This window comes from Selaginella moellendorffii, unplaced genomic scaffold (genome assembly GCF_000143415.4).
Source record: "Selaginella moellendorffii unplaced genomic scaffold, v1.0 SELMOscaffold_120, whole genome shotgun sequence".
Lineage (NCBI taxonomy): Eukaryota > Viridiplantae > Streptophyta > Lycopodiopsida > Selaginellales > Selaginellaceae > Selaginella > Selaginella moellendorffii.
The window spans coordinates 100,912-124,238 of NW_003314381.1; the positions used below are offsets into that span (position 1 = coordinate 100,912).

Sequence of the window (23,327 nt, forward strand, 5' to 3'; positions counted from 1 at the left end):
AAGAGGTGTTGACGGAATTTACATGTGAGGCGTTCTTTCAAGCTAGTTTTTGGGGGGGGGAGGGGAAGGGAGAGGGAGAGATAATAAAAATGCCAAACTCCACGGAGGAAGGGGGAGGGAGCTCTGGGGGTAATCACTCTGGGTCGGGGTCTAGGAAGGAGAAGAAGAAGCAGGCCAAGGAAGAGAGGGACCGACTCAAACAGGCCGAGAAGAAGAAGCGCAGGCTTGAGAAGGCGCTAGCAACTGCGGCGGCAATTCGATCCGAGCTCGAGAAGAAGAAGCAGCGGAGAAAAGAGGAGGAGCAGCGGCTGGACGAGGAAGGTGCTGCTCTCGCCGAGGCTGTGGCTCTGCAAGTTTTGGTCGAGGAGGACTTTGAAGGTGGCGGCAAAGTAGAACAGGAGGAGGTTTGTAGCTTGGAAAGTGATGAGAGCGTTGTTGGTGAGACGAGGAGGCAGTCGGGGGGTGTTTTCAGTGGGCAGCGAGTGTCGGGAAGCTCGACTTCTACTACGGAGAATGTGAGGAAGGGGACGAACACGAACGAGAAGGGGTCATGGGTTTGTGAGTGGGACTCGCCGGTGGGAGGGGGGCAGAATGACGATGAGTTCCTTAGCAAGAAGGGACTTATCACCACGGCCGAGGAGAAGGCGAGAGTTAGCACCGAGAGAGCTAAAGCAGCGGAGATGGCCGCTGGACTTGCTGCTGCGCAGGCTGTGGCTGCTCTCAGGATCGCCGAAGAGGCTCGAGCTGAGGCTGAGGCTGCCAAGAAAGCCGCAGAAGCGGCCATGATCGAAGCACTTGATCAGCGTGATCCTCAGCACAAGAGAGACCAAGAGATGGTAAACGTTCCATTTGTCCATGTTTTGGGATGACGAAACTTACCGCTTTCTTGCAGAGTGTGGTGCGTGAACCCGAGGAAGACAAGGCGGAGTTGAAGGCGAGGCTTATCGAGACGGAGAAGAAGTTACTGGAGAAAACCAGACGGGTTTCAGAGCTGGAGCAGAACCTTGATGAGGTTACTCAATACTTACTGGAGTTCAAAGCCAAGTTTGAGAGCGATAAGAACGCTACGATTCTCAGCTGCACAGCGGACGGAGTTACATCACAGGTGGGACAGTAGGCCATTTTGCGAGTAAGTCCATACGGAGGTGACGCAGCCAACGCTGCTGATCCTGTGGATCGCCTGGCATGGGGGCTCGTACGTAGTATCTATCAGTCAGTGGATCATCGTCGAGGCAATTTCTAAGGCAGCACTATGGTGGACGCTGCTGCACAGATGATGGGGTACTATGGCTTTCAGAGCTATGGAATTCCTGGTTTCGGCTGGCAATACGGGGGATAAGGACAGGGCAGGATACTGGAGCTCAGTTGCGTGGCCGAGACGATACGAAAATGCAGATATGTTCAAGCGAGAAGGAAGCGATGAGCAGATAAAACGAAGATAATTGTCTATAGACTCGGTCGGGGGCTTCGGACAAATAACAAGCTTTATATCCTTGGTGGACATTGAGGCTGCTGATGTGGATGGACCAAAATCCAGTCTTGGGAATTACGTGGCAGAGTGGAGACCGCAGGGTTGAATGTTTGTTTCACGCAAAGTCTCTCTCGGCAGCTACAACTACTCTAGCACTTGCACAATGGCGTGGTGACTGATTTGTGGAGCACCCATATGGGGATTCTATCGCCGGTGTTTGCAGCAGCAGTTTTGACACCGTCGAGGCCGTCCAGTAGCCAGCAGCAGGATGTCTTGAGCTATGAGGCCGGTCAGCGATTGTACTTGGATCCCAGGGCAGGGAATGTGTCTGCCGCTCTTGCTCAGAATTATGTGAAGCCGACTGTTTCTCGAGCAGCTAGCCAGAGAAATGATGACGCCGAAGCTGAGGCAAGGGCCCTCGCACGAGCTGTGAATGCTCCGAAGTATGATCCGGCTGAGCTCTCTAGGCGCTATGGAGGACAGCCACTCCAGGTACTTAATTTTCAGTGTTTGTAGTTTTGTCTCCCGAGAATGGAGTTTTTGGATTGATTGTTTGTCGCAGGTGACTAGAAGGACGCTGAATATACTGCTCGAGCTTGGCTCGTTTGCAGCCGATTTGTACTTGGACAAGCAAAGAGGCGAGCTAGAGCGGAACAAACGAGTCCGTGCAATTCAACTCAGGCAGAAGCTTACAAAGCTTGGTCCTACTTTTGTGAAGATTGGCCAGGGGTTATCAACCCGTCCAGATTTGTGTCCGCCCGAGTACCTTGAAGAGCTTGCTGAGCTTCAGGTAAGCACCCATATTTCACAGCATGGCAAGTGAGTAACGCTTGCTTTCCAGGATGCTTTGCCAACTTTTCCCGATGCCGAGGCATTTTCATGGATTGAAAGTGAACTCGGGGCAAGGCTTGAAGACGTTTACTCTTCTATAACTCCGTCTCCGGTAGCAGCTGCTAGTTTAGGACAGGTTTACAAAGCGGTTTTGCGATCTACTGGAGAAGTTGTTGCTGTGAAGGTACAGCGGCCAGGTATAGCTCAAGCCATTGGCCTCGATTTTTTTCTTCTCAGGAACGTATGCCAACTCATTGATAAGTATGTGGATGTTGTTACTACTAATGTCGTTGCTCTGCTGGATGAATTTGCTAGCCGAGTATATCAAGAGCTTAATTACGTTCAGGTGGGTGCTACATTTTCTCTCCAGTTGTGTTTCGCTAACGTTTGTTTCCTTTTTACCAGGAAGGCTTTAATGCGAAGAAGTTTATGGAGTTATATGGAGACAGGGTAGACGTCAAAGTACCCAGTATTTGCTGGGATTACACAAGCGTGAAGGTCTTGACTATGGAATGGATTGATGGCACCAAGCTTAGCGAACAGGAGGTTATCGAAAGCCAGGGACTCAACGTTTTGAAGATGGTGGACATCGGCATTCAGTGCAGCCTTCGTCAGCTCCTGGAGTATGGTTACTTCCATGCGGATCCTCATCCCGGGAATTTACTCGCAACTCCAGAAGGGAAGCTGGCTTTTATAGATTTCGGGATGATGAGTGACACTCCGCCTCAAGCAAGGTTCGCAATCATCGGGCATGTTGTCCATATGGTAAATCGAGACTACGAGGCTATGGCTCGGGATTACTACGCACTTGACTTTCTATCCCCGGACGTGGATGTCTCTCCAATAGTTCCCGCGTTGAAGTCTTTCTTCGATGACGTTCTGGACGCGACCGTAAGCGAACTCAACTTCAAGACAATTGTGGACGGACTTGGAGCTGTTCTTTACCAGTATCCTTTTGATGGTACGTACCTTCTGGATTGTAAACTTGCCTCACTAATGTTTCTTTTCTCTCTTTTTCTTTTTTCAGTTCCACCATACTATGCTTTGATCTTGAGGTCCTTGACGGTGCTCGAAGGCTTGGCCCTGTATACCGATCCAAATTTTAAAGTTCTCGCGGCTGCTTATCCATACTTCGCAAAGAGGCTGCTCACGGATCCAAATCCTTACTTGCGTGATGCTCTGGTTGAGCTCCTTTTCAAAGATGGTAGCTTCAGGTAGGCCTCCCAATTGTTTTTTTCTTTCTTCGTGTGTCTTACTCTTGTGCTTCAGGTGGCAGAGGTTAGAAAATCTACTAGTCCAGGGACGGAAGTCGTCCGATTTTGTAGCAAAAGATGCGTTACAGCCCGTTTTGCAGCTCATGCTCGGAGAGGAAGGAGCTGAGCTCCGCCGCCTCGTCGAGAAAGAAGCAGTACGAGTCCTGGAGGCGCTCGTCATCGGTAGCACGGTAGAAGGTTACAAGTCCTTGCCGGAGCCCCTCAAGTTCGTAGTCAACAGGGGCAACAACGGGCGCGTGATCGCTCTCAAAGAACAGGAAGAGGCCCAGATGCTCAAGCTTCGCCAGCAGGTGCTTCGAGTGTGGGGTCTCCTTCGAACATCCTCGGGTTTTGATCCAGCAATGCTTCAACCAGTTGTCGAGGTAAGAGAAACTCCTTGAAAACTTCGCTCGTCACTGTTTTTATGGCAGATTCTCAGGCTCCCGGAAGCACAGTCTATGGGTGCCCACGTTGCGACAGGCTTGACTAAACGTCTCGCTGCGCGACTGTTGCAGCAACTTCTCAAGCCAGCGACACCATTGCCAGCTTAAGCACCTTGTAAAAAATTGTTCGCTGTAAGCTCAGAATTGGATTAGTGTATTAACTTGGTTTATAAAGATTCTTTATGATTAAGCTAGGGCTTGTATTCTTCCAATTTTATTTTTTCTTCAGCGCCATGAAAAGGACGGGATTGGAGTTTTTCTACGCTTGACATTGCCACCAAAGAAAAGAAGAAAAGGGTGAAGGTGACACACAATTCTTTGCCGCTACCGCCAGCTTTGGAGGAGAAACCCACACTTGTGTTGGATATGGATGAGACACTAATCCATGCCCACAAGGCCATAGCATCTCTTAAGCTCTTCAGTGGGAAAACTCTTCCACTCAAGCGTTACCTTGTGGCAAAGAGGCCAGGTGTGAATACATTTCTAGATGAGATGAGTAAGATATACGAGATCGTGGTTTTTACTCGAGTAGTAAAGCCATATGCAGACAGGATTTTGGATAGGCTCGACCCAGTTGGGAATCTCTTCACCCATCGCCTCTATAGGGATTCGTGCTTGACCAAGGAAGTCAGAGGGAGAAAGGTTGTGAAAGATCTTTCGAGATTAGGGCGGGACCTCAGACACACAGTGATCGTGGACGACAAACCAGAGTCTTTTTGCTTGCAACCCAACAATGGAATTGTCATCCGAGCATTCAAAAACAGAAAAGGGCATAAGTATGATGAATTGAAGACAATAAGCAATCTACTCAAGGAAATTGCAAGAGTTGAAGACATAAGGCAAGCATTGGAGAAGGTAAAAAGTTCCAAGTCCGTCCACAATTGTCTCATAAAAAGAAACTCATGTATCCACTGTTTATGCTGTAACACTGCTCACTCTAGATTGGGGCATTGTTTTTCTCATGTCCAATTTAAACTTTGGAAACAATGTCAAGCATCTTGAGTTTCAGTCTGATTAATCACTTGAGAGCCAATAGATAATTGTGCTACTTAAGCAGCAGTGTAAAGAGAGACAATCGATATATTATGCAAAGAGAACATGTCCTGTCCTGAAACGCACCATAGAGCCTCTCAAAATCTCATGGCTCGATTAACTGGCCTATCCTTTTAGCATGGCAGTTAGCAATGACACTGTGCATTACTTAGAAACCGTCAGAGATAACCAAGATCTCAGTAGGACGAACTTCTTAAAACTTGAGGAAAAAGATTGACAGACGTTGAGATCCTCTGGAGATATCATCAGCTGCTGGATGTGGTGGAGGCGGAGCAGAACCTCAGGTCAGACCCTGCTTATCTTTCTTACTATCACTCGCATGTCCAAGCCTCTTGTTTGAGTAGTTTACTGTGTGTTCTTTCTCACAGCACGAAACCTCAGAGCTATAGAAACGTTAGCTTTCAATGAAAACAATTCAAAGTTGATACTAGAGAAATGGACAATGGCACATACTTTTTGCTCTCCTTTCGAGATCGTGGCACTACTAAAGTCCTGCAAGGATCTCGCCCAAGGCAGGCAAATCCACGCGCAGATTTCGGCTAGCAAACACCACAGCAAGAACATTGCCCTCTCCAACCTCCTCGTCAAGATGTATGGTAGATGTGGCAGCCTCGACGATGCATGGCGGGTTTTCGACGGCCTGGATCAGCCCAACGTTTACTCCTGGAATATCATGATTCGAGCATATACCGAAAATGGGGATATGCTGCGAGCTCGCGCCCTCTTCGACAAGATGGCTCAAAAGAATGTGGTCTCCTGGACAACGATCATAGAATCTTACGGACGAAGCGGGAATATACTTGAAGCCAAGAATCTTTTTGAGTTGATGCCTGACCGCGATGTAGTTTCTTGCAATGTGATGATCGAGGCATTTGCCCAGAACGGGCATCTCCAGGCAGCAAGGAGGCTGTTTAACGAGATGGACGACAGGGATGTTGCCACGTGGACGACCATGATCACGGCCTACTCCCAACGCGGGGATCTGGTCGTCGCCCGCGAGTTCTTTGACGGGATGCCGTACAGGAGCATTGTTTCGTGGAGCGCCATGGTCACCGGGTACGGACAGAATGGCCAGCTCCAGCAGTCGCGCTGGGTGTTTGAATCCATGCCCGAGAGGAACCTTTTGACGTGGACAGTCATGGTTGCGGTGTATGCCCAGTGTGGGCATTTGGAGGAGGCCAAAGAGTTGTTTGATGCGATGCCGGAGAGGGATGTGGTGGCCTGGAATGCGATGATTACCGGGTTTTCGAAGAACTTTAAATTGATGGAAGCGCGCAAGATGTTTGATTCTATGCCTCGGAGGGACTTGGTGTCGTGGGCATTAATAATCTCTGCATATGCTCAGAACGGGAATATACTACAAGCAGAGGCTTTGTTTAACTTAATGCCTTTCCAGAACTTAATAGCAAAAAACACGATTATGGATGCGTATGCATCTCATGGTCAGATTGATAAAGCTAGATTCTTATTTGATCAGAGTCTAGAACGGAATCTAGTGTCGTGGACAACAATGATCACTGCATATGCCAGAAACGGGCATCTGGAAATGGCAAAGGATCTGTTTGATCAGATGCCAGAGCGCGACACTGTTTCTTGGAACACTTTGATCAACGCTTACGCGCAGCAGGGCTTCGTTGATGAGGCATTAGATATTCTCAGCCAGATGCCATGGAAAGATGTAGTGTCGTGGAACATTATCATCGCTGCAAATGCCCAGAACGGAGAAAACGAACAAGCAATCGCCCTCTTTCGGCAAATGGACCTTGAGGGCATTCCTGCCAACGAGATCACATTTATCACGGTCCTGGACGCCTGCACAACGATATCTGATCTAAAGATCGGGCGGGCAGTCCATGCCGAGGCAGTGACGAGTGGATTGGGAGGTGTGGAGGCAGTGACCACGGCTGCAATTACAATGTGTGGGAAATCCGGGAGCTTGCCAGAGGCTACGAGGCTATTTCAATCTATGCCGGTCAAGAGCACAGTAGCATGGGGCGCGATGATCACAATCTACGCACAGGGTGGACAAAGTGAAATCGCCCTTGATCTCTTTCGGGACATGGAGCTTGACGGGATCCAAGCGGATGGCATCACTTTCATAGCTGTGCTGTCAGCTTGCTGCCATTGTGGGAGATTTCGGGAGGGATGGGAGTTTTTTGTGAGCTTGAGGCTGGACTATTGGGTGGAACCCATGGCTGAGCACTATGAGTGTCTTGTGGATCAGTTGGGAAGAGCGGGCAAATTGAGAGAGGCGGAAGAACTGATTGAGAGCATGCCATTCTATCCCACTCCAGTTGCTTATACTCAGCTCCTGAGTGCTGTAAAGACGCAGGAGGGTGATCAAGGTGATCGTGGCAATATAATCAGGTCTAGTGCTGAAAATTTGGCTACTAAAGTACAAGAACTAGATGATCAAAACTCGTCTAGTTATGTGCTTCTATCCACCTTATAAAAAGACAAAGATTTCACTTCGATGTATGTTTTAGCTTTCAAGCCACATTATCTACCACTGAGTAACAACTGAATGGACTTTCGAAGTTCCATCCCTTCCTCCAGCTTTCCACCCCTCATAAGCATGTCAAAAATGCAAACATAGTGATCAACCATGCTCTCAATCCCAAAGTCCTGGATCATGGAGATCAGGAAATGTTTGGCTTGGCAGAGTGATCCTCCATGACCACAAGAAGCAATAATGCCAATAAATGAGATCTCGTTTGGTGTCACGCCTTCAACAAGCATGCTATGGAAGCATTCAACAGCCCTTCCAAAATGCCCAGTTCGGGAAAGTGCTGTCAACATTGCCGTCCAGGAAATGATACTTCGATTTGCCATTCTTGAGAAAACTATCTCTGCCCATTCAATCGATCCACCATTACCATACATGCTGATGATGGCATTTGCAATCTCAATCTCCTCCGGGTGTGCGACTCTCCAGTGGATCTCCCTGCCCTGGAGAAGATCTGGGATGCTAGAACATGCCTCAATCACTGTAAGAAATGTGATCTTGTTTGGTGGCACATTCATCCTATAAAACAAATCAATTGCCTTCCTTGGCTGGTTATTGCGTGTGTAAGCACAGATCATTGCATTCCATGATGCTGCATTTTTATCTGGCATGCTCTCAAATAAAATAATTGCTTCTTCCAATTGCCCTGCCTGTCCATATGCGGCTACCATGGCGTTCCACACAATTGTGTCGTATGAAGGCATTTGTACAAACAGACAATGGGCTTCTTCCAGGTGCCCTGCATGGGCATTTGCTACAACCATAGTTGTCCACGTCACTACATCCTTTTCAAGCATGGACTGAAAAACTTGTTTAGCTTTAGTTAAATTACCGTCTTGGCAGTATGCTGACAATATCGTGTTACACGAGAAAATATCCCATTCAAGCATTCTATTTAGTAGAGTTTCTGCCCTATGCAGATTATTTGTTTTTGCAAAGGCTGCTAGCATTGCATTTGATGCCATGAGATTTTTTTCTGGCATTTTTTCAAAAAAGAGATTTGCCTTATCAACACAAGAACATGTGGCATATCCAACGACAATTGCAACCCATGATTCAATGTCTCGTTCAGGGATGCGATGAAACAAAATTTCTGCTTCTTGTAAATGCCCTGATTTGGCATATGCAGCGATCATGTTGTTCCAGGTAAGAATGTTTCTGTAGGGCATCTGGTTGAAGACGTCCAGCGCCCGTTCAATGAGACCACACTTTCCGTAAAGTTTGATGATGAGAGTGTTGAGGTAGACATTGGCATGGTGCTCACTTCTTGAAATTTCTGAATGGAGACAAATCCCCGTTCCTAGATTCTTTGTGTTATAACATGCTTTAAGAAGAGTGCCCAGTCTTCCCACATCAGTTAGGGTTGATTGAAGCATGCTAGAGCAAATCAATCAATCTATACATTTATTTCAAAGAATATTTAAAATGTATAGCAGAGAATATTATTAACAAATCCTATTACAAATCAAATTTTTGCACTGCAACATTTTAGTTTTTTTTATAGGTGTTTAATTTAGTATCTTGTCAAATATTAAAATTAACTTGTTTATTTAAAATTAGAAAATATTAAGAGTATTAATACAAATATGCTACACTTGCAATGACAAATATAAGGTGGCAAATTTGCTTGTAAGTAAAATTTAGGAATGTCTAATTTACCTCATTCTTGAGATTACTTTTATAATTTCATCAATTAGTGCATTCTAAACCAAAAAAAAACTCAGAGAGAGAGAGAGAGAGAGAGATCAAATAACATTGGCAGGCTTGCAACGGTAGAGATCTAAGAAGTCAAGGATGGTGAAGATGGCGAGGCTCTATTTCTTTGTCCACTGACACAGTGAATATTTGTGAATGTGATGTGGAGTGCGACTTGGGGGATGCACAGTGATTACTTGCTGAGTTAAAGAGCTAGATCATTCTTTTTTCCGTTTGTTCATTCGAAGCATGTTTGTCATTGTCTGTTAACACGTTTTCACAATCAACAATCTCCGGAACTTGGAGCTTGTAAGTTCCATCCTTGTCTAAAACCGAAATGTAATTGGAGATAGAAAATATTGATGTTACACGGTTTCTTCAAGGAATGGGTAGTCCGTGTATCCAGCCACTGGATCATGCGAGAAAAACGTGTTCCTGTCGTAGAGATTGAGCGGGGCATTGAGCTGGAACCGCCTTGGCAAGTCCGGGTTTGCCAGAAAGTGCCTGGCGTAGACAACCAAGTCGGCCAGCCCCGATTCAATTGCTGCGTTCCCAGAATCTCTGTCGAATCCCGCAGCTGCAAGGAACGCACCTTTGAATGCTCGCTTCACTGGCCACAACTCCGACTCTACCTCGCCAGAGAGCTTGATCTTTGGCTCCGCAACATACAAGATGTTGTACCTGTCATAGAGTGTGTCGAAACTTGGAAGAAGTCACGAACAAGCAAGCATAGCATACCTGTTGAGTGCCTCGGCCAGGAAAACAGCCAGCTTCATGGGATTGGAATCCGCAGAGTCGCTGAAGTTTGAAAACGGCGAGAAGCGGAAGCCAATGCGCTGGGAACCAATCTCCTTCGCCACGCCTTCAACCAGCTCCAGAGCAAATCTACAGCGGTTCTCGAAAGAGCCACCGTATCCGTCTGTTCTGTCGTTGATACCATCCTTAAGAAACTGGTCGATCAAGTAGCCGTGAGCTCCATGGAGCTCAACGCCGTCGAAGCCGGCCTCAATGGCGTTCCGAGCTGCGGTGCAAAAGTCCTGGATGACCAGCGGGATCTCACGAGTTTCTAGAGCCCGTGGAGTGGAGTACTCGAGTATGTCACCCGACGGTGAAGGACCAGGGGCACGCTTGCTCGAGCAGGATATAGGAGCCTGTCCCTTTGGCTGATAAGCTGCAGAACAAAAGCAATTTTGAGAGAGTGATCCAGCGTGTGATTCTCAAGAAAGCAGCTTACAAGTGTGGGACAATCTCCCGACGTGCCAGATTTGAAGAAAAAACACAGCACCCTTGTCATGAACGGCTTTCACAATCGGTTTCCAGGCCTCTACTTGTTCTTGCGTCCAGATTCCGGGTGTACAAGAGTACCTGTGTAAAAGACAACCGTACAGACGCTTGGATTAAAAAGAATCTCCAAACTCTCACCCCATGGATGTGTCTGAAACTCCAGTTGCTTCTGCTATGACAAGGCCTCCAGGAGTTGCGCGTTGCGAGTAGTAGACAGCAGCATGAGGTTGTGGAATGCTCCCGTAAGATCGACATCTTGTCATTGGTGCGAGCACAATTCTGGAACGAACCAAGTCAGTCGTACAAGAACTCCTTGAAATCCATACTGCAACCTATGATTTAACAGAAATGGCCCCAGCTGGAATGGAGTGAGAAGTGGGATCTTTTCGTCATTCTCCATCGCTCTCTGGAAGGACAAGTTAAAGAACAACACCAGAAAGTACACTTATCACTTACCAAAAGGTAACTTGCTGAGAGAGTATCAGATCCGATAACGTTTTACCATGCCTGTCAACCCTCCTTGAACAAGTCACCCCTCCATCCAGTACATTCCTGACAACAACGTTGAGAGAATGTATCCCTTCGACCAGATAAACAGAAACTTCAGCTTCTCCGGCCTGACCAACGAAGGCCGTCGCGAATACATTTTTCACCCATCTGGCCGTTACGACCTCTTGCAGTCGAGCTATGTCGTCGGTGCAATGCGGAATCAAGCTGAAGTTCAGTGTATTCCCCTTGTCACCAGTTCTGCCGTGAGCAATGTGATATAGAGGAATGCCAACACCTCTTGGAGCTGGAGCTGTCTTTGCAGATGGACTTGGCGTCGGTAAAACATCCATGCAAACCACGGAGTTTGATTGACAACACTCGAGCCTCCTCTGTGTGCCTGAAAACGCAGTTTTCCAGGACACGGCATCGCGGGAGACTAATTGCTTTTTCAGTGTTATTTCTCTCTTGATTCCTGAACTGCAAACGTATGTCTCGTCAGTAAAAACAAAAGACAATTATGAACGACCATACCGTATGCCACCTCCTCCAGCAGGTCCATTCGTGTAGAGCGCTCCAAACTCTCGGACAAGTGCAGCAGCCTCCTCTTCTGTACCAAATAATCCATCGACACGCAGCCGAGCTTCGTGACAGACTACTGGCGGACTGGGACTTGCGAACAGACTATCTTTACCAATGACGCACGAAAGAATTCTTTGCTGAATTCCAGGGAACGATTCCTCCAACCACGACCGAACCTGCAAAATACTAGTTGCTAAGGTGAGACGACAATCTTAAGCGACAAACCAGTTTATCGGATAGATTGGCACGCTCGTCGCAATATAAGCCACCGTACGAGATTTCTCCCCAACCTTTCCAGCCACAAAACTAGACAAACAACAAGTCAGGACAGTACCTTTGTGCTGCTAAACTTACAGATGGGATCAGGCGAAGTAGCAAGCTGGGAGAACAATGAGCCTCAGCGCCGCTTACAATTACTCTGTCTTTTGAGAGCTCCCTGAAATTGACCTTGCGGAGATCTAGAATCTGTTTCGCAAGGAACATAAGAAGCGTTAAATGAAAGGTGCAGTCTGTACCACATCAGGGGTGATATACGAAGAAGGATCCTCCACTTCATATATAAGCTGCTCAGAGCATGTTCTCTCACTTATTTCTCCCCCAGAGCCTTCGGCTTTGGCGACGACTACTTTTCCGTCCCAGGAAATGTCAGCGTATGGCAGCGAAACGTCAAGAAGTTCTGGAAACGGAAGACTTCGAAGCTTGTCACCTGCAATTTTTTTTATTTGAGTTAACAGTTTCGGAAGAGCTGGGACAGAAAGCACAACCTGGATGCACGTAGTACCCTCCTGTCAGCTGGCATCCGCATTCCAGGAGATGAGCAGCGACCGCACCTTGAGCAAGCTCTTTGTAGCTGTTCCAGTTCCAGCCAAGCTCGAAAATCTAGAAAGCATTCCTTGGAGATGTCTTTGCAAGAACTAGCTTCTTACCATCGGTCCCAGGAAAAGCGCAACATCGGCCACACGACTGGTGATGATAACATGAGGTCGACATTGCTGTAATACTTGCACGATTGGAGCTGCTCCAAGGTAAGTGCTAGAACCCTGTCGTCAACTCGTTAGATCGGATAAACATCGAGCCATATCAATCACTTACATCAGAAGGAAGCGGATACTCGTAGGCCACAGCCACAGAGATATGAATCCCAAGTTTTGAAGAGAGCTTGAGAACCTCGTCTTGTGCTCCCAAAGGATCCACTGAAAAGACAAAGTTCCTTAAACATCTCTTTTAAAAAGCGGGAGAGACCTCCGCCCATGTTTGTGACGATGCAAACTCCTTTCTCCACTGCTACTGGAAGAAGAGAAGTCATCCATTCCGAGACTAGAATTTTTTTCTGGAAACCATCAGCCTTGCTAGAAGATGGAAGAACCAAGACAAGAAACATAAAAAGACAAGCTCTTACTTCGAGGATCATAGCCTTGGCCACCGGCGGCTTTAGCTTCCACACGCTCCACAAAGGTCCGCTCGGCGAGACACTCTAGAACCAAGTACTGCAAGCTTGGCACCCGATGGAGGAGCTTCAATGCCGCGCGGGGCCTGTCGCCAGCAAAGCCGGCGCCACATCCAATCCTCACAACATCTTTCTGCCGCAAAGGATTCTCCCTCTGAAAGAAAGAGGATCGAACACACGATTCGAGCTACTTGCTACTCACCAGCGTCACTGTGCTCTCGGACGATGGATCGGCGTGGAGCTCAAACACGCGATCGTTGCCAGTGGCCATAGGACCTCCCTCCCGCCCTAAGATATAAATCTAATTAATGTGGAAGTTTCCAAATACAAGTTTGCTTTAACAGCATATTTTCTAAGCAAAAGGCCATTGTTTTCCATATTTTATTCGAATATATAGAATGGCCATGAAGTATATATGATAAAGTTTGTAAATATATCCAAGAAAAAACTAAGATAACCAATATTCCTCTCATCAAATTATGTAGAACAATTTACAATTTGAATGAGATAACTAGAGTTACTTTTTAGCTATTTAGTTTACTTTGACAAGCTTAACTATAATAGAACACTTTTTCCCTAAATTTCTAAATATAACTGGTGAATATTCAAGTATCAATAACTATTAATTACACCCCTTTTTTTAATCAATTAAAAATTTTAGGATATTTGTTTTTTGAATAATATTGGGCTGGGTGACTTCTCGGGAAGTCTAAACTTAAGAACTTATAAATTTATTACTTTTGTTAATATTTTGTTTTCAAGAATTTCCTTTACAATCTATTTGATTTTCATCTTTTCTTTATTTTATTAAAGGCTATAATGACAATAGGTGGTTTAAGTCCAAGGATATTTAGGTTTTTAGTTTTCTAATCAAAACCTTTAATTATGAATATGAAGTAAAAATCTTCTCTCCTCTAATATATATTTCAAGTTGAAATATCACTTTTGTTTCATTAAAGGCTATAATTCACAATAATGTGGGTGAGGTGGTTTAAGTCCAAGGATATTTAAGTTTTTAGTTCTCTAGTCAAAACCTTTAACTATGAATGTGAATCAAAAATCTTCTCTCCTCCTCTAATATGTAATTCAAGTTGAAATATCACTCTTAGGCCATCCCTGTTCATCATTAGTGATAATTATAGTAGTCTATAATGCTTTCTAGTTGTCTTGCTTGTCAATTTCCCTAAATCTTACAAGTTCATCATTAGTGATAATTATAGTAGTTTACAATGCTTTCTAGTTTTTTTGCTTATCAATTTATATGTGCCTATTTTCTTATAGATCTTTGAGCATTTCTTATAAACTCTTGAATTTAAATTTTCTGAGAGGTCATCTAGCCTAAACCTAAAGACACTTAGCCTTAAGTATCCCAAAATTTTTAATTAATTGGAAAAAGGGGTATATTTTTATTCATGGGCCTTTTCCCTTTATATTTAAACCCCATAAATCATCTCTTAAATCATTCTTTCTTTTTTTTTACACTTCCATCCTCATATAATGGCAACATATTTTTAAAATTATACCACTTGTTAATAGTTTTAGGTCTAAATGTAATTAGAGGATGAAGACCAAACAAAACATCCACAACTAGTGTAAATAAAGACCATACACATCCATTGTAGTGATATATATCCCCATGAAGAACTTCTATATAAAAAATATCATGAAATGAGCATTTTAATTGTTAATATTCATGGTTCATTATGATAGGCATTTTAAATATGTCAATAACACATCTAATTAAGATCAAGAGACATTTTTTAAAGCTCTACAATCAATCATCTAGTTTATGACACCATTATTATTGGATTCAATTGTTAATTTTGCAAGAATATTTGGTTGTATCATACCAGTTGCAAGGCAAAAATATCCTCACAATAGCCTATGTGGCAAAGTTATAATGCATGTTAGCACACATGCCCATCTAATGTAAGAAGTGATATAGGGGAGTTTTGTGAATCAATTTAAAAAAGCAAAAACTACAAGGAACTCAACTATAGCACCAAAATATATTCAAAAGATTATGTTGAAGAATTTTATTGTTGGGCTACTAAAAGAATCTATACTAGCTTATGGGAGATATTATGTGGTCTGCAACCTAATACAAGCTTAAAGAGGTATATTTGGTAATTTTAAGAAATATCTTCCTCATTTTTTGCTTTATATAAGATTGTGCAATTCTAAAAAGGGGAAAAGTGCATCCTTAAACTAAAATAGACCTAATCATTTAATAATACATAGTTACATAATGTTGAATATTAAGGTATCTTTGACCTTAATTAGTTTAATTACTATATCCTTATAATTTTATAGTAGTAATTTATTTCCAAACTAAGTTGTTAATGAAAATGAGGACCCTTTGGTCATAAGATGTCTATGATAAACTTGGATCTTGTCTCATATTAAATATGATTGGCTCAAGTGACTTAGTAAATTCTTAGATATATTGCATTGGGTATGAATCTTTACATATTTGTCAAATCTAATGCAAACTATAGAGTAGCTTTCACAGAAAAGGAAAATAATTAGGAATAGAGCCATTTGTTAAAATATTCATAAATGGATGAAAAAAAAAGTGATTCTAACTACCTGAATAATGACATTTGCCATTGAAAAGGCACACTACAAAGCACATGCCTTGGGCTTCATCCACTTTACATATTGGTTTTCCTTTGGTTGTGAAGATGGTGGGATGGACTTTGGAGCTACAATCTTGACATTATTCTATTCTAAGAACCCACTTCTTGACTGAGCTAGCTCAAGTGTCAGATGAAGAAAGCACATCCTAATAAGTTAAATCTCTACAATATTTTTCTTAATAAGATATATTTTGCAAATACAAAATTTAGATCTAATCAATTTACCTTTGAGCAATATGGTAGCTCATATACAATCTTTACCATTTTAAAAAACATTTTGTGATAGTCTTTCAAAGTGACATTGCAATGTATTATACTATTATAACTCTTGTTGCCATTGCTTCCACTAAATGCCACAAAACGTATAATCTTGAAAGTCACCACATTACAATTTTTTTAGGTGAGGTAGGTATTTTTCTCTACATGATTTGTTGTGGTCTCAATCATTGCATTTGTCTCTAGAATCATCCCTCTCTTATGTATGGTTTGGCAATGGGATTACTAACGTGGCTCCTCACTCTTGAACTACTGTGAGAAAAATTGCAAAAGTTAAAACTACCAACACTTAGGATGTTTTTCCCAGAGTGCAAAAGGTAATTGATAAAAAGAATCTAGTTTCAAATTTAATATTATGAACCTAACATGGATTGAAAATATTTGGAAAGAAGTCAATGTTTTTTATATATTTAAAGTGTGCCATTCTGAAACACTCAGCAAAAACAAGTTCAACTCTTTAACTTGGGAGATGAAGAGTGGTCCACCCTCTGTTTTACTGTTTTTTCCAATACTAGTGTATGGAATCAAATTCAAAAACAGTCAGCTACAAGAGGATGGTCATCGATGCCAGGTTTTGCCTTAAATCACAGAGGAAGCCGGCCTTGGAGGTGGTGCCACTGATGTCCATGTCACCCATGAGCAACCCCAGCACTCTATACATCACAAGGACGCATTCGTGGAGTTGTTCGTCCCAAATCTCACTAACACAGTCCCGTTTCGATCATACACGCCCAGCGTCACCGTCTCCTCGAGAACAAGATCGCACTCCCGTCCACTCCCCTTCGTTCTCGCCTGCCACAAGACCTCGTTGCTCGAACTCTCGCTTAAACACCGCATTGCAATTTTCTCCCATCTCCAGAACGTACTCGGGCCTTCTCACTGGCAGCCGGGGTACTGAAGCTCAATCGCATCCTCTCGTAGCCTGGGGAGGGATTGTTGTAATGAGGGCTAAGAACCTGGCGTAGAGCTCGTTGCTGGCGGCATCAGTGAGGGTGTGATCGTCGTCTTGGGTGTGCATGAGAAGCTTAGGAAGTTTGCTCCAAGGATCACAGGAATAGCGTAATCATGACAATAGCTGATCTGATCGATCAGCCCCCCTCCCCCGTTTGCCCCAATTGCTGTAGCCAGAGGGAGCACCTGGCTCGCAAATTCCTCCGGATTCAAGCTGCTGGTTGCACTTGATCAGCTCCAAGAGTGCTTGCTGCTAGCGAATATAATCGGGGACACAAGGGGGATGCAAACGCATTTGAAGTTCAAAAGCTCAATATGCTTCTTTCTGGCACACGAAGTTTCCTCACAGTCTTGTCCGACTCGGAAATAAAGATAGCACGAAATGTGTGCCTCGTACTCCTCGCAACTATAGTCAACTATGAGTTGCGTGCCTCAGACTCTTCGCCCGGACGAGAGCGGCCGGAGCATTCCATCTGTGCATGGTTTTTTTACGGTCTCGATCAGTGATGCGGTCACTATTTGGCCAACGCGATTCCAACCCATGGCAAGCTAGTCTTAGACGGATCTTGACTTTTACCAATGGCAAGTGGGAGGTTCTTAAATTCTCTTCAAAGCTTGGGATTCATATTTCTGTGGCTGTAGCCTACAAGTATCCACTTCCTTCTGATGCAAGTGATTGATATGGCTCGATTTTTATCCGATGTACCTACAGCAAGGTCGGCCTTGGAGCACCTCCTTGGAGGTGTTGCTCTTTAACTTGTCCTTGCAGCAATGGAGAATGACGAAGAGATCCCACTTCTCACTCCATTCCAGCTGGGGCCATTTCTGTTAAATCATAGGTTGCGGTATGGATTTCAAGGAGTTCTTGTACGACTGACTTGGTTCGTTCCAGAATTGTGCTCGCACCAATGACAAGATGTCGATCTTACGGGAGCATTCCACAACCTCATGCTGCTGTCTACTACTCGCAACGCGCAACTCCTGGAGGCCTTGTCATAGCAGAAGCAACTGGAGTTTCAGACACGTCCATGGGGTGAGAGTTTGGAGATTCTTTCTAATCCAACGTCTGTACGGTTGTCTTTTACACAGGTACCCTTGTACACCCGGAATCTGGACGCAAGAACAAGTAGAGGCCTGGAAACCGATTGTGAAAGCCGTTCATGACAAGGGTGCTGTGTTTTTTCTTCAAATCTGGCACGTCGGGAGATTGTCCCACACTTGTAAGCTGCTTGCTTGAGAATCACACGCTGGATCACTCTTTCAACATTGCTTTTGTTCTGCAGCTTATCAGCCAAAGGGACAGGCTCCTATATCCTGCTCGAGCAAGCGTGCCCCTGGTCCTTCACCGTCGGGTGACATACTCGAGTACTCCACCCCACGGGCTCTAGAAACTCGTGAGATCCCGCTGCTCATCCAGGACTTTTGCACCGCAGCTCGGAACGCCATTGAGGCCGGCTTCGACGGCGTTGAGCTCCATGGAGCTCACGGCTACTTGATCGACCAGTTTCTCAAGGATGGTATCAACGACAGAACAGACGGATACGGTGGCTCTGTCGAGAACCGCTGTAGATTTGCTCTGGAGCTGGTTGAAGCCGTGGCGAAGGAGATTGGTTCCCAGCGTATTGGCTTCCGCTTCTCGCCGTTTTCGAACTTCAGCGACTCTGCGGATTCCAATCCCATGAAGCTAGCTGTTTTCCTGGCCGAGGCACTCAACAGGTATGCTACTGCTTGTTTGTGACTTCTTCCAAGTTTCGACACACTCTATGACAGGTACAACATCTTGTATGTTGCGGAGCCAAAGGTCAAGCTCTCTGGCGAGGTGGAGTCGGAGTTGTGGCCAGTGAGGCGAGCATTCAAAGGTGCGTTCCTGGCAGCCGCGGGATTCGACAGGGATTCTGGGAACGCAGCGATTGAAACGGGGCTGGCCGACTTGGTTGTCTACGCCAGGCACTTTCTCGCAAACCCGGACTTGCCAAGGCGGTTCCAGCTCAATGCCCCGCTCAATCTCTACGACAGGAACACGTTTTTCTCGCATGATCCAGTGGCTGGATACACGGATTATCCATTCCTTGAAGAGTCTACTGGGTAACATCAATATTTTTTATCTATCTTACTCCATTTCTATGCCTTTTCTTTGTAAGATCGTCAGGATGGAAACTTGTGTTGATAGATTGTGAAAACGTGTTAAGAGACAATGAGAAACATGCTTCGATTGAACAAACGAAAGAAAGCATGATTTAGCATCTTTCACTCAGCAAATAATCCCCAGATGTTTTCTTCAATTGGATAGCACGTCCACTGCGCATCCCCCAAGTCGTATTCCATCACCCTGCTCGTCTCCAGCGAGTCTTCGTTCTCCATCACATTCACAAATATCTTGCTCACACCGTCAGTGCACAAAGAAATACACCCTTGCCATGCCCGAGCTTTGATCGTGGTCACAAGTTTGCTCGTCCCTTCACCATCCTTGACCTCCCAAATCTCTACTGTCTCAGTGTCTTCAATGTCAAGCGATCTTCCCACCACAAACAGCCTCCCGCCACAAGCAACCATGCTTGATCTCACGTTCTTGTTTCGACCATCGGGCTCAGTGGGCGAGAGAACTCCATCCTTTGGAAAGATATCGTCCCACACATTGTTAACGCTGTCATACGCAATCACCCGCATCTTGTTGTTGAGCCTCCAGCCCTTGACACCCTCTGGCACTTTCCCCCTGTAGAACTGGATGCTAGACAAGTAAATTTTGTCCCTGCAGCTGGAGCTCGGCCCAGAGACCGAGCAATGCCAGCCGTAGCTCCGGGCGTCAACTTTGCATGGGCCTATCGGCACGTCCCACGACTTCGTAAGGGAGTTGTATCGGTGTACGTGAACATTGGATTCTTCCGAGTTAACTGTCTCCAGGAAGAAGTAATACAGAAAGTACGTGCGGGGCGCTTGCTGCTGCTGCTTCAGAGTTATGCCAATGAATTCACAAGGGAAGGGAGAATATTCGTCACTCTCTTTTTGTTTTGTTGCCTTGTTCTGTATATCCTGGGCGAAGGTGGTGATGTTTGGGATTTCCTCCCAGCAGTACGTATCTGTGCTGCCAATATAGATCCGTGCAGGGAATTGTACTAAGGCACGATACTTCCGTAACTCCGGCACGCAAATCAGTCCCAGCTCTTTCAACAACGCTCCTTCCGCAGGCTTACAATCACAAGAACGAGGAAGCTCGAGAGCGCGTACGCTTGAATTCGAGATCAGCCATAGCAGTGATCCATCTTGACAAGGCACAGCCTGTCGTGTTATGTGAATTGCCTTGACAATGTGAGGCTTGCAAGGACGATGCTTATGACCCGAAAACATCCTCTTTCCACCCTTTCTTTCTTCGTTAGAACCATAGCTCGACCACTCGTTGCTCTCGATGTGGTACTCAATAACACGTCCCGGAGTGCGTGCTATGATCTTGTGGTTTCCATCACTTGCGAAGAGGATGGTCGTGTTGCTGGCGTTGTAAAAATACTCGGAGATGCAAATCATTTTGTCCGCCACCAATTTCCAGACCCTCAAGAACCTGTGGCATGAGGTTCTACCGATTACGTACAAGCTCCCGCGGCACACAACCAGTGTGGGGTCAATGATTGAGTGATTGGAAAGATTATCCCAGCCGCCTTTGTCGACGAGAACTCCCTGATTCACGCCCTCCAGTTCTTCGCTGTCCATGTCATATGTTGCAATATCCATCTTCACACAACTGTCAGTAGCAATGTAAGCCTTGGATCCATCAGCCGCGAGCATAAAAGAGCAGCTTCGCAAATTCCACTCCTTCTTGCAACTCCACAAACCCGTCTCCGAATCAAACACCACTACCCGGATGAAGGTTGAATCTTTGGAGATGAACCCAAACAGCTTGTAAGCAAAGAAGTTCCCCACCACCTTGTGTCTCATAGCAAACCCTATGAAGTATTCACTTCGGCTGATCTCGCTCAGCTGTATGGTTCTCCAGTTTTCCAGCAGTGGATTGCCAACAACAACAAAGGAAGCAGAAAGACTTTTCGAATTATACTCATCCGAGGTCGCCTGATACAAGCACAGAAGGCCCAAAGCGTTTTCGATGGCTCCAACCTCCATGCCTGCACAGTTTTCCGGGAGATTGAAAAACTCCTCAGTATGCGTCGATAGATCATAAGCCCAGAGCTTGTAAGGCCTGTCCCACCGTGGGCTGGACGTCGCAAACAACCACATGGTATAAACCAATCAATCAAACTCTAGACCTAGATAGAAGCTTTTGGTATAAGCCCTAATCAAGCAAAATGGAGCGAGTAGTGGCGGCCCAGCACGCTGCATTTGGATCTTTCGATGGCCTGCGAAGAGCTCAGCCGCGATCGCGCAGCTGCGCTCCAAATGCCGGCGGGAATCGGGCGCGCTGCGCGCCGATCAGCTGCGTCGCCGATACGAGTAAGTAATTTCCCAGTTTTTCTGGCTGGATCGATCTCTCTTGCTGCTAGAGCACGCCACCAAGGTCCAAAGGAATGCGAACTTGGCCAAGCTTCAAGCTGGATACCTGTTTCCCGAGGCAAGCATTTTCGAATGGAATGCTCTGAAGCTATTCATCTGTTTTTCCCCCTTTCTGGATCAGATTGCGAGAAGGCGCGCCGCGCATCTCCAGAAAAATCCAGATGCCAAAGTTATCAGCTTGGGCATCGGAGACACGACAGAGCCAATACCAGAAGTTATAACAACAGCCATGGCCAAGGTCTTGTTCTTGTTCTTCTTTTTGTCTTTCTCATTAGTTTAGAGCTCGGTATGTTTCAGCGAGCTCATGGGTTGGCCACACGGGAAGGCTACAGTGGATATGGAGCTGAGCAAGGTGAAAAGGTGGAGCTCTATCATCTTGTCTTTGTGTAATTCACAAAGGTGTAACTTTTTTTTTTTTTTCAGGAGCTTTGTGTCACTCTTGCCAAAACTTTCTATGGACAAGTTGGCATCAGCGAGACCGAGGTCTTTGTGTCCGATGGAGCCAAGTGTGACATTGCTCGTCTTCAGGTAAAACTCTGGAAACAACTTTCCGCTAATGTTTTGCGCAGCTTACGTTTGGCTCGAGCGTCTCAATGGCAGTGCAAGATCCATCCTATCCGGTAAGCTTCAGGTTTATTTCCTTCTTGCTTTTTCCTTTCCGTCTTGTTTCACAACTAAATTTTCAGGCTTATGTCGACACAAGCGTGATAATCGGGCAAACCAGCACTTTCCAGAAGGACGTTCAGCAGTATGGAAACATCGTCTACATGAAATGCAGCCCGGAGAACAACTTCTTCCCGGACTTATCAACCCTGCCTCGCACAGACATCATATTTTTCTGCTCTCCAAACAACCCGACTGGCTCGTCCGCCACTCGTGAGCAACTCGAGCAACTGGTTGCGTTTGCAAAGAAAAACGGCTCGATTATCATCTACGACTCGGCTTATGCGATGTACATCTCGGACGACTGTCCCAAGACCATCTACGAGATTCCAGGAGCTAAAGAGGTACAAGGAAAGACTTATATATATATATTTTGGAGAGAACTAAAGTTCTCGCGCAGGTGGCCATAGAGACTGGATCATTCTCCAAATACGCAGGGTTCACTGGCGTTCGCCTTGGCTGGACAATCGTTCCCGATCAGCTGCTCTATGCCGATGGATTTCCAGTAAGAAACGACTTTAACCGTGTTATGGGCACTTGCTTCAATGGAGCTTCCAACATCGCTCAAGCAGGAGGCCTGGCTTGTCTATCACCAGAGGGTCTCAAGGTCTGTCAATCTTTCTCCTTTTCGTGTTTAGCAGTTTTTTAAGTTCGTCCTTTTGCTAAGATCTTTGTTATCTCTTAACTTTTCCAGGCAATGCACGACGTTGTTGGCTTCTACAAAGACAACACGAGAATCCTGGTTGACACTTTCAAGTCTCTCGGATTCAAAACTTATGGAGGCACGAACGCTCCATACGTCTGGGTGCAATTCCCCGGCCGAAGCTCCTGGGATGTTTTCTCGGAAATCCTGGAGAAGATCGACATCGTCACGACTCCAGGTAGCGGCTTTGGTCCCACAGGCGATGGTTTCGTTCGAGCCAGCGCGTTTGGCAGCAGAGAAAACATCCTCGAAGCATCACGCCGGCTTAAGTCGCTCTACAGTTGAAAGCTTTTCACGGAGGAAATGAGAAGAGCAAGAACAAAGAACTCCTCCAAGAACTCCAAGTCAGACAAAGCAACGATTTTTTTTCCTGGGAATTTTCCACCGAGAGAGCGATTTGATGTTTCGGGCAGTATTAAATCGTTCTTCTCGTGCCACACCCATCGCAGCTTTTGCGAAAAGTCTAATCTTTTTGGCACGAGGAATCTCTCCAGTGTAAGATCTTGCTAGTGTACCACCACCACCATTAAAAATCTTTGTTGACGAT

At 45.6% G+C, this 23,327-nt stretch overlaps 8 protein-coding genes across 10 annotated transcripts; 5 read left to right on the top strand and 3 right to left on the bottom strand.

The window, feature by feature from the left end:
* The first annotated feature begins 89 nt into the window (after positions 1-89).
* Positions 90-1,501, top strand: LOC112342818 (uncharacterized protein CG45076-like). Its single transcript, XM_024665260.1, has 2 exons — positions 90-836; positions 893-1,501. The coding sequence occupies exons 1-2, from the start codon at positions 90-92 to the stop codon at positions 1,115-1,117; spliced, it is 972 nt and encodes a 323-aa protein (XP_024521028.1). The 3' UTR covers positions 1,118-1,501.
* On the top strand, positions 1,170-4,192 carry LOC9639591 (protein ACTIVITY OF BC1 COMPLEX KINASE 3, chloroplastic). The gene is made up of 7 exons (XM_002991431.2): positions 1,170-1,963; positions 2,034-2,261; positions 2,313-2,648; positions 2,708-3,263; positions 3,330-3,516; positions 3,572-3,938; positions 3,987-4,192. The coding sequence occupies exons 1-7, from the start codon at positions 1,667-1,669 to the stop codon at positions 4,104-4,106; spliced, it is 2,091 nt and encodes a 696-aa protein (XP_002991477.2). The 5' UTR covers positions 1,170-1,666; the 3' UTR covers positions 4,107-4,192.
* Positions 4,193-4,364: 172 nt separating this feature from the next.
* Positions 4,365-7,503, top strand: LOC9639592 (pentatricopeptide repeat-containing protein At4g02750). The gene is made up of 4 exons (XM_002991432.2): positions 4,365-4,853; positions 5,301-5,335; positions 5,568-6,198; positions 6,397-7,503. The coding sequence occupies exons 1-4, from the start codon at positions 4,365-4,367 to the stop codon at positions 7,501-7,503; spliced, it is 2,262 nt and encodes a 753-aa protein (XP_002991478.2).
* Positions 7,504-7,550: 47 nt separating this feature from the next.
* Positions 7,551-8,933, bottom strand: LOC112342819 (pentatricopeptide repeat-containing protein At2g35030, mitochondrial-like). Its single transcript, XM_024665261.1, has one exon. It carries the CDS (start codon positions 8,931-8,933, stop codon positions 7,551-7,553), a length of 1,383 nt encoding a protein of 460 aa, XP_024521029.1.
* A 556-nt stretch (positions 8,934-9,489) lies between these two features.
* LOC9639593 (12-oxophytodienoate reductase 1) lies at positions 9,490-12,105 on the bottom strand. Of its 2 annotated transcripts, none has more exons than XM_002991463.2 (6): positions 10,993-11,105; positions 10,869-10,942; positions 10,675-10,815; positions 10,487-10,617; positions 9,991-10,423; positions 9,490-9,933 (listed from the first exon to the last, which is right to left on the bottom strand). In XM_002991463.2, the coding sequence occupies exons 2-6, from the start codon at positions 10,934-10,936 to the stop codon at positions 9,618-9,620; spliced, it is 1,089 nt and encodes a 362-aa protein (XP_002991509.1). In that variant the 5' UTR covers positions 10,937-10,942; positions 10,993-11,105; the 3' UTR covers positions 9,490-9,617. The 2 variants fall into 2 exon arrangements, 1 of the variants encoding a protein (XP_002991509.1); XR_002991087.1 differs by lacking the exons at positions 9,490-9,933; positions 9,991-10,423; positions 10,487-10,617 and adding exons at positions 11,557-11,780; positions 11,830-11,910; positions 11,959-12,105 and having other exon boundaries at positions 10,796-10,815; positions 10,993-11,502.
* On the bottom strand, positions 12,082-13,331 carry LOC9639624. The gene is made up of 7 exons (XM_024665233.1): positions 13,254-13,331; positions 13,004-13,205; positions 12,847-12,921; positions 12,697-12,797; positions 12,531-12,644; positions 12,369-12,483; positions 12,082-12,310 (listed from the first exon to the last, which is right to left on the bottom strand). The coding sequence occupies exons 1-7, from the start codon at positions 13,320-13,322 to the stop codon at positions 12,096-12,098; spliced, it is 891 nt and encodes a 296-aa protein (XP_024521001.1). The 5' UTR covers positions 13,323-13,331; the 3' UTR covers positions 12,082-12,095.
* A 4,128-nt stretch (positions 13,332-17,459) lies between these two features.
* Positions 17,460-19,039, top strand: LOC9639625 (12-oxophytodienoate reductase 1). Of its 2 annotated transcripts, none has more exons than XM_002991433.2 (5): positions 17,460-17,762; positions 17,810-17,950; positions 18,007-18,137; positions 18,201-18,633; positions 18,688-19,039. In XM_002991433.2, exons 1-5 carry the CDS (start codon positions 17,689-17,691, stop codon positions 19,004-19,006), a joined length of 1,098 nt encoding a protein of 365 aa, XP_002991479.1. In that variant the 5' UTR covers positions 17,460-17,688; the 3' UTR covers positions 19,007-19,039. The 2 variants fall into 2 exon arrangements, with proteins under 2 accessions (XP_002991479.1, XP_024521050.1); XM_024665282.1 differs by having other exon boundaries at positions 17,461-17,756.
* Positions 19,040-21,190: 2,151 nt separating this feature from the next.
* LOC9639626 (probable LL-diaminopimelate aminotransferase, chloroplastic) lies at positions 21,191-23,326 on the top strand. Its single transcript, XM_024665280.1, has 9 exons — positions 21,191-21,354; positions 21,405-21,472; positions 21,536-21,652; positions 21,712-21,774; positions 21,838-21,942; positions 21,984-22,034; positions 22,101-22,421; positions 22,478-22,684; positions 22,772-23,326. The coding sequence occupies exons 1-9, from the start codon at positions 21,210-21,212 to the stop codon at positions 23,063-23,065; spliced, it is 1,371 nt and encodes a 456-aa protein (XP_024521048.1). The 5' UTR covers positions 21,191-21,209; the 3' UTR covers positions 23,066-23,326.
* Position 23,327: the final 1 nt, after the last annotated feature.